Source organism: Mytilus californianus, unplaced genomic scaffold (assembly GCF_021869535.1).
Source record: "Mytilus californianus isolate M0D057914Y unplaced genomic scaffold, xbMytCali1.0.p SCAF_3, whole genome shotgun sequence".
Classification (NCBI taxonomy): Eukaryota; Metazoa; Mollusca; class Bivalvia; order Mytilida; family Mytilidae; genus Mytilus; species Mytilus californianus.
The window spans coordinates 92,812,376-92,822,502 of record NW_026262679.1 but is presented as its reverse complement, the minus strand read 5'-3'; the positions used below and the strand labels follow the sequence as shown (position 1 = coordinate 92,822,502).

General features: G+C 29.9%; 2 protein-coding genes across 2 annotated transcripts in view; one reads left to right on the top strand and one right to left on the bottom strand.

The window, feature by feature from the left end:
• Positions 1–496: 496 nt before the first annotated feature.
• Positions 497–4,613, top strand: LOC127735452 (uncharacterized). The gene is made up of 3 exons (XM_052245620.1): positions 497–1,050; positions 1,800–1,881; positions 4,532–4,613. The coding sequence occupies exons 1-3, from the start codon at positions 499–501 to the stop codon at positions 4,567–4,569; spliced, it is 672 nt and encodes a 223-aa protein (XP_052101580.1). The 5' UTR covers positions 497–498; the 3' UTR covers positions 4,570–4,613.
• A 2,488-nt stretch (positions 4,614–7,101) lies between these two features.
• Positions 7,102–10,127, bottom strand: part of LOC127735440 (telomerase protein component 1-like) — a 78,838-nt gene continuing 75,812 nt past the window's right edge. Inside the window, exons 55-56 of the mRNA XM_052245600.1 lie at positions 9,994–10,095; positions 7,102–9,661 (exon numbers count right to left, since the gene is read on the bottom strand). Coding sequence (XP_052101560.1) covers positions 9,521–9,661; positions 9,994–10,095 — 243 coding nt within the window. The 3' untranslated portion in view covers positions 7,102–9,520. The remainder of the gene's footprint in view (positions 9,662–9,993; positions 10,096–10,127) is intronic.

Here is a 10,127-nt window from a genome sequence, read left to right as displayed (position 1 = left end):
TACGCCTTTCTGAAGACGCAAAATACACCTAAGATATCATTCTATTGTTCTATATTATTTTCTAGGGATGGACAGGTATCAGAACTTTCTTTATCACGTCTGTTATCACAAGTGATTGTAACTGATTTTACCTTAATAGTCTGTTGCAAAATCAGTTTCAAGTTTGCATAATATTATATATGAATAAAAAAATGTGAGACAAACGTCAAAGAGACAGCAAGGAAGCAAACAACACAATAACAAAATATGAAAGGCCGTAAACTACGAATTTTAAGTTACCATTGTTAGTGGTTGTAACTTAATTCACTTTTTTCCGCGGACCAGAGTTACTGATAATCGTTCTGACTTTAAAACAATTTTGAATGTCCATTTTTCTCGATGTATGAAAACGAAAATGAGCTATAGTTATTGTACATTTTCCAATAGCCGTTTGATTTTTTGTAAAGACGAATTGTCCAACAGGCTTATATGTCTTTGTTGCCATTTTACAGAATAGCCATGTCGTCTCAGTCATCACAGAAAAGAAAATTTCTTACTCCTTTCATTTCGCCCTTGACGACCGGCGTTAAAAAATTGTCAGAAAATCCAACAGTCATACAGAAACAATACCGCAATAGCAGTATTTCAGAGGGGAGAAGAGAATCGAGCAAGAATGAGTATAGATATAACAACTGTCAACCAAAAAGCCCGAAGAGAACACTTTACATATTCAAAGAGCCGTTAGAAAATGCAGAAATCATTAAAAATGAAGGCACTTCAAAGAGGGAAAAGCGCTATTTAATACAACCAGCAATCGCAGAGAAAAATAAACATGAATCCACCATCTACGAAATCACTGAAGAGTCTGCACATGAACCACTCTATAACATAGATACCTGGTTGAATGAATCTGCAAGAATAACTGGTACTAAATCAACTGTGTCCCCGCATAGGCGTGCACGTGAATCTTGTCATCAGCATCCTCATTCATGTGCACGTGAATCTTGTCATCAACATCCTCATTCAAAGAAAGGAAAGATTACAAGGAAAACTGCTGCAACCGAAAGACAGGTATGTCTCCATCTGTTAGAATTTTAAACCCCTTAATTACGTCTACTAAACGCATCTGAAGCTACCGCTACCCTCTGGTCTCCGTTACAGTCATTCACCTATTATTGAAATTAATGTATAAGAAGTTGTGGTATGATTGACAATGAGACAGATCTCCAACAGAGACCAAATGACGTAGAAGTTTCCCTTCTCTCTATATATAGATAACAATGTATTAACACTACTAAAGTGTCTTGAGGTCAGCATCCCATTGTTGATTTATCTTTCTTGATGAGTCTAATATTAAAGACATATAATACAATTATTATATTATATGTCTCTGAACATATGAACGATATTGAATCTAATACATTGTACCGACCTATACCTGACAATTTTTAAGAGTTAGAACTTGCTAGTTATAATATGTTGATACATGTGCGATTTATATCGTAAATCAATCATCTTGTTTATATGATGTAAGATTTTTGTTGAGTCGATTGATGCTAAATTTATTCAAATTATTGAACAAAACCTTTTGAAAAAAACTTTAATTTAAAGGTCTATATCTTATTTCCATTCTATAGAAAATAGTAAGTATCTTAAATATGATTTCTATTCTCGAAATGAAATCAGTGTAAGTCGACCTTTTCTTTAGATTTATATTTTTGCTGATAAAAGACAAACCAGAGACATATATATGTGTATATAGGTCTCTGGACAAACTTAAGCCCTTTTTTTGCAATTTTTTATCCATCTGTCAATTTCAGGTAAAACTAAATGTATTGTGTTCGATACTAAAGATGAAGAATGAACTACAAATAATACGAAACAGAAGAGAGAAGCTTTGTGGTATGTTGAATATCTAAAGACATTGTGTGTACTAATATTTAAACTTTGAAATCCATAAAACATTTTCCTACGCCTTAGCCCACTAAAGGTTTGATCAAAATTGTGATGATATTTTTGTAATGTCATAAAACACAAAACACACAACACACATGTGAAAACATTTAGGTTTCTGGATAAGGTTTTTTGAACCATAAACAATAGCTTTATAAAACTTGGTGATTTGAGAATTAACATAATGCAAAGTATCCCCCTGCTGGTTTTGAGGTTAATAGGTCAAAGGTCAAGATTACAATTGAATTTCCAGACATTCTGTTGAACCACATGTCCATCGGTTAGCAAAATTAGCTAGCTGATGTCATTTGGTAGAAAAAACATTAATAATGTATTTGTATGTCATCATAGTGGTCAAGGTCACAGTGCAATGGAATGAAAAAAATACTTAAAATCTTTAGCGGATAATGCACTATGGTTGAAAAAAACCCTATTGATTTTGATCACTTGGTCAAAGGTAAAATATCACAGCAGCAATTTATAGACTAAAATTGAGTTAAAATTATGGTTTCCATATGATATATGTTGAACTGTCCAACCTTCATCAAACTTATCTTAAAAATGACCCATGGAAAGAAGAAGACACCTATTGATTTTGGGGTTAGTAGGTCAAAGGTAAAGGTCACAAGGCCTTTCCATAGACAAACATTTTTGGAAAAAGATTCATTTATAGACAATATCCTTTGGCGCCAAAAATCAGATGTTTACCAATCTTTGGTTGATAATGCACCTTTGGCTCAAAGGTAAAGGTCACAGCAAGCAATTAATACACAGAAATTTTGGAAAATGTTTGGTTTTCAGATATCTGTCAGCAGATCATCATCAAAATATAAAATAAATTGGGAATGTGTCCATAGGGACACAGATGATGCCCCCGTTAGCATATAACATTATAAAGGGACATAGCTCAAGAACTGTAAAAGTGACGCTTCCAAAATTTGAACTTAAACTGAGTTAAGTGTTAATAAGCATTATATATACATTTCATTAAATTTAGTTGAGACAAACTTAAGTTAGAGAACGAAAACAAAATATCATATAAGGTTATAAAGGGACAACACTGAAGAACATTAATCAAAGTGCTTGTAAGCACTGAAGGGTAAAGATTGTTTTAATTTTTCCAGTGAACATTGCATTGTATAAAGCATTGGTTGTAGTTGATGTAATTGTTAAAATTAATTTTGTCCATAATTGTAGTTGATTCAACTACAATTATGGACAAAGGAAGATAACTCAATTTAAAAAAATAATTTTAACAATTACATCATTGATATTTTTAGAACAGATATTAGATTCATATTTTTCCATTTGTAAATGAGCATAACTCCAGAACAGTTGAAGTGACACCACCAAAATTCTAACTTGATCTGTATTTTGTGGTAATAAGCATTTTATATAAGTTTAATAAATTGGTTGAGGCAAACTAAAGGTAGAGAACAGAAACAAAAAAATCAGCATTTTTTTCATTTGTAAAGGGGCATAACTCAACAACGGTTGAAGTGACACCACCAAAATTCAGACTTGATCTGTATTTTGTGGAAATAAGCATTTTGTGTAAGTTTAATAACATTTGGTTGAGGCAAACTAAAGTTAGAAAACGGAAACAAAAAATTCAGCATTTTTTTTCATTTGTAAAGGGGCATAACTCAACAATGGTAAATGTGATGCCACCAAAATTCAAACTTGATCTGTGTTTTGTGGTAATAAGCATTTTGTATAAGTTTCATAACATTCGGTTGAAGCAAACTAAAGTTAGAGAACGGAAACCAACTTTGGGACATACAGACGGACGGAAGGACGTACGTACAGACGGACAAGGGTAAAACTTAATGCCCCCTCCGCTACGGCAGGGGCATAAAAACCCTAGTTTCTTCTACTTCAAATCCACAACAAAAGAAATAATAGCTTATACATTCATTGTGCTACTGTAATTTCTTACCTCAGTTTTCTTGAATGATTTTTTGTTGTGCAGTTTATTTCATTTTTTGACTGTTGAAAATAATAGGGTTAGAGTTGAGTACTCAGAAACTGGTTAATAGGGCCATATCTTATAATGATGTTTTGATTTCATAACTTTGAAAAACTAGCTTGTCGCAACTTGTCTGGCTCAATAAATTTAAAGCATTTATTCATTTCATTTAATACATAGTAGCTATTTAATAAACACTCAAAACTTTTGAGCAATTTGTGCCTTAACAACTGTCCCAAGTGTGTAAAGTGTATAGAAGCTTTTGAACTGTAATCACAAAATGACATATACAATGTACTAGCAGCTTGAAAAACCATAAAAATATATTTTCCTTGGATTAAAACATTATGAATAGAAGCTGCACTTAAATCAGATTCTCCATACAGGATAGCAGCTTCAACTTGACATATACATTCATCCAGTTTAGTACAAGCTGAGAAGGTGTATGGTCATAAAATTGTGCATGAAAAACCAAATCTAGTATTTTGATTGATTGATTTCTGAGTCTGAGTATGATAATCATACTCAAAAGTTTTATGACTGCAAGGCCTAAATTGGAAATGTTATAAAGTATAAAATAGGTCTTTTTAATTATGTGTAATTTGTCTGTAAATATTTTTCATATTACAGGCAACTTAAAGGAAAATACTACTTACCAAGAAGAATAGGTACTAAAACAGATGAATTAACAAAATCTATCAACATTCTAATAAGCGAGTACATGTGTGTTGTTTTCTAATAAACTGAATATATATATATATACATGTATCTTGTTTATGTATAAATTTAGTATCAGGAATACTAAATATATTATTGTTTTAGTTTCATACTTGTTGAAATCATCTTATTTATTGTGATAATTATAATTATATCTGTTATAGCTGGTTTCTGTTTTCAATGGGTAGGTTTATTGTTATTAAATTTATCATGAAATAACCTGAGTCCTGTTGTTTTTTATATGATCATACTCAAACTGGCATTCCTTGAAAAAATTCAAGGTTTAAATCTAAGGTCATATAAGTTATATATATATATTTATCTGATCAACACTTAAAGGATGAAATGCTCCACAGAGTGCAGCTTGATACAACAGCAGAGGTCAAAATTCTGAACAGTTGGGGCAAGTATGGACACAACATTCAAGCTTGATACAGCTCTGAATTTGGATATTTTGTTAAATATTTGACACAGCATAGGTTTCTGACACAGAATGAATGTGGTCAAAAAACGTAAAAATTTGATTTTGAACATTTACCTATTATGGTCCAATATCCAAAATCTAAATACATGGTTAGATTCAGCACATACATCACAGTTTAATCAAGAATGATTTCAATGTCAGCTGATTTCAAAGTTATTTGGATTTACTTTTAGTTATGGTGAGCATATTTGGAAATGATATTTTATAATTATATATATACTATATTAAGTAGTTTTTTTCCTGGAAGTCTTCTGCAATACTGATAAACTGTAAACCAACTAATTTCGCGCCTTTTGCAGGTAGAAAAATAACACGAATACAAATTGTCACATTATGTAAAACTTGGATCTTTCCTTATTCAACTACATCAAGAAAATTTGAAAATCACTAACTTTAATCGCTGCAAAGTCAGCTAGAAAGAGTAAAACGCGAAATAAAGTATCCATGGAAATTAGTTGGTTTACAGTAGCTGAATTGAGGGATTTTTCTAGTTTACTTTTTCTGATTCATTTTCAAACTTTATCAACTTTTCTACTGACACAGATAATGGAGAGACTTGAGGTAATTGAAACATAGAGTATCTAAATCTTTTGTCATTTTACTTTATGTATTCATAAATTGTTTAAACTCTGGGTAATTCAAAGCTTCCCATTCAGTGGACTCTTGTTAAATGCTGTATGGTAACCTGTAGATGTCTTCTATTTTGGTTACAGTGTGTTGCTGGGCAGCTGTCTAAATGAAGTTCATCAAACATCTCTATTTTATTTCATATTTATCTATTCTTAGAAGTTATAGGTCTGTAACTGTCCTGTTAACTTTTATGCCTTTTTTATTTTCTATATAATTCTACTTTGGGTCTCAAGTCTTACCTGGATAGCATAGAAAAGTTAATTGCAAATTACTAGAAGTAAGGGCCACACATTCTTAGCCCGACACAACAAGATCATCATAAGCTGATAGGAGACATTAATATAAAACATGTTATAACAAATACTTCTAATCTTAAAGTAATGTAAAAAGAAAAAAACATTTGTTTTATTATCATTTTTATTCAAAATATCAAAAACAAAGTTATAACAACAAAAAATGTTAACAAATATCTGTGATTTCTATTGCTTCTGATGTAGAAGATTGCCAAAATCACAAAACTGGTACATATAATTTTAAAAGACAATTTATCCAAAATATAATGCCATGTTGGTAAATGGTAAATTTTCTTTGAAAAAATTAAATAAAAGATTGTTTAGGAATTCCTCAGATTTCTGTTAATCTTCCATTTCAAACTTTATTTTTCTCCCTTTCATCATGCATTCTGACACAGCACTTCCAGTACTTTTCTTGCTTTCATCTTTCAATCAACCAATTATTATCTTTTTCTTACTTCATCCATTGTTCCTCTTTTTTCACTCTAGCATATCATCTTTTTACAGTTAAACCACAATCCAATCTTTTATCAATTACTTTCTTCCTTCATTTTCTTACATAACATTCATTTATATTTCTCTCTTTTGTCTTTGACACACAACCTATAAATACACTTTCACAATTTTTCAGATAGAGGATATTTGTGTACCAGCTTCTTTTCTTGTAGAACAAAAAATATGAATAATTTTAATGATTTTTTTTAACCACCCCCAAAATTTAATAATTGTATGAACAAATTGACAAAAAAAAAAAATATAACAAAAATAAAAAAAAAAACAACAACCCCCAAATAGTCTGTTATTATATATTTAAAAAATCCTGAAAACTAAAATCAAGCAAAGTTGAAAAAAATATTTACATTTTATCAAACATATGGGAATCTTCCAAAAACTGGACCAAAGAAAGTGACAAGTACTTTACAACTTGTTTAGATTTATTATATATAAAATTAGACCTCCTGCAAAATAATCTGTTAAATTATACAATAAAATAATTTACTTTTCTGTTTGAGTGATCAACAATGTTGACATTTAAATGAGAGACCTATGCAAAAAGATGTGTCATACATGCATATCTATTTTCAGTTCCAATGGTACTAACTTATACCTAGGTCAGTAAAATAACAACTTCTTACATATTTAATGCATGTTACAATTATTAAAAAAAAAGGTGAAGTGTAATTGAAAAATCATAAATTTGTCACAGGTAAAAAACTGATCGTTGACAAAATGAAATTTGTTTCAATTATGTATTTAAACAATGCAATAAAACCATAATTTCACCGTGGGAAATTGTTCAAGGCCAAAAACTGAGAAATGAGGTGAAATATATATTCTGCAGATATAAACCTTGGTCTAGTTTTTAAATACATGTATAATTTTAACCAGAATAACCAATACACTTGTGGTAGGATAATTTGATTTGTTACTGTATCATTTTTTATATGCAAAAATTCCAACTAACAATAATTTGGTTTGGTTCAAACACCATCCAAAATTTTTTGTCTGAAAAAAAGTTTATAGAAGGTATCTTAATTATAACTTTTTATTTTTACTGTAATACCAGAGCACATAGCATTTAGGGATTTCAATATTAGCAGAAAACAAACACAATCAATGGTAACATAAAAGATAACTATAAAAACTGTGAGTAAGGTTAACAAAAGTCATAACCCTGCTCCACCATTTGTTTACATACCCGGTATGACAAAGTCTATGTTTTGCTATGGAAAACCCAAAATTCTTAAGATAAAAAATGTGAAACGCACAACGGCATTATGTTACCATGGCCAAATTCATTGAAATCAAGTCAGTTATTTAAAAAAAAATTGTGGATATACAATGCTTCTCTCCTGCCAATATAGCAAACTTTATATTTTGCTATGGGAAACATAAAAAATCGATGGAGAAAAAACTTAAATATAAGGTGCACTATACCATTACACACTGAATTCTTTTAAATTACTTTTAATGGCTTATAAGAAGTTACAGAAAGACGAACACTGGAATTGACAAAAGAGGAAAATAATGAAGACATACCCCACATCAATACCAGTAAGTGGGAGTGTAAATGATCAATACATACTCCCACATCAGTACTGGTAAGTGGGAGTGTAAATGATCAATAAATACTCCCACATCAATACCAGTAAGTGGGAGTGTAAATTATCAATACATACTCCCACATCAGTACCGGTAAGTGGGAGAATAATAACACTGATTTAACACTGTAACTCAATGTTTTATTTGTTCATTGCACTAGAAATCATTACTACTCTATGTTTACTACACACATTTCAACTAAATGCTAATGAATTGTGAATAATTCAACACAAATTATACAGGGTGATTTGCTCTATAAAATTATGTGAACACAATGTTAACACAATGTTTATAAATGATTGATATTAAAACATTATGTACAAAGTCCTGCCTAATTCAAAAACATAAGAAATGTTCAATAATACAGAAAGTAATCTCTAAACATTCATTTTTGTTCTGACATTCTTTTATGACACTTGACTTTAGATTCCAATGTCAAAAGTAAGAATGAATAATAAATGAATAAAAGTTGTCTAACTATCAATGAACCAAATCTACTAACAAAAATATAACATAACAATTATGTATTGTATTACAACTAAATCCTGAAAATATGTACACCAAAAATTGTACAGATAATCTACATATAATACAGCATATTCAATCTGTGTAGAGACAGTGATATAAAAAAATTAAATGTTTGAGAAATTGCACATACAATGTACAAGTCATACATACAATATATATATTTTTAGAATTCTAAATCATATAAATTACCGGTATAAAAGTTTTATTTATTAAAGATCAATATACAGCAAAGTTTTCTTTAACATAACATTTTCCCCTTATAGGTAATATTTGAGTCAGGTTTTTTTTTTATATAAGTAACCAAAAAAGTATATATCATACCTTAGTAGAAATACTTTTTTTTATAAAAGTTTGTCTCTGACTTGCAATGTAACAACAGGAGTGTGTATTCATGATATACACATCTATCCATGCACAAACATATTACAAATAATGTACAGACTGGATGCTAAATGCAATGAAAATTGTTTCCAAAAATTATAAATAATATAATATAAATATATACAGTAAATTTGTGCTATGTGTATATATCATGAAAATATGTGAATTACTGAAACATATAGAATGCATATTCATATAAATTAAAGTATGAAAATAAGTTAGACAGTACATATATTGACAAAGCTATATCAAATATTTAAGAAATATCCACAATATTCATACAATATATATATTCAAAGTTTCTTTTTTATCTTCATTTTTTTTTCATATATTTTCTCTATCTCCTCAACACAAAGCATATTGCAACAAGTTATTACAATTCCCTCTTTTACAGAGTCAAGTATAATGAATTCTCCTTTATAAGAATAAGGAAACGAGGTATGATTGTCTTTCTCTGTGAAAATAAACTCTTTTCTTTACTGTTCATATGCCTCCTCTCCAGGTTAAGTAATGAATGTTACCCAATTCATCACCACAGGCAAGAGAGACAACTGAATATAGATTCCGTAAAATTTTCACAATTGTCATTGTGGTAACTGGTGCTGGACAGAAGAATAAACCAACCTATAACAGAATCATAAAATCAGTTATTAACAAATGCAAACAAGTACAGTTTATATTCAGTTGAGATAGAAATTAATAACAGGAGGCCCAGTGAGTTTCCAGTGTAAAGATGAGCCTGTCCTAGTTAAGAAGAATTGACCTTGAAGAAGCTTCTGTCCAAGTTTCATAAATCACGAAGGTTATTTATGTCTTAAAAATTTATTCCAAGACTGTATGTAAATATTAACTGCAAAAAACTAAGTCTATTTTATCAGTAAAATTCAGAAAAGTGTAAAAAAATATTTTCATTACAAAATTTGCTTCAAATAGTATCTCTTAATTATAAAAATTACCTGTTTCATATCTTTATTCCACACTTTGACTGTCCTATCATGAGAAGCAGTAAAAATAAGATCATCTGTCATATCAACAGCTGTCACTGCACCACCATGCACCTGGAAATTTAAGTCAACAAAATACAGTAATA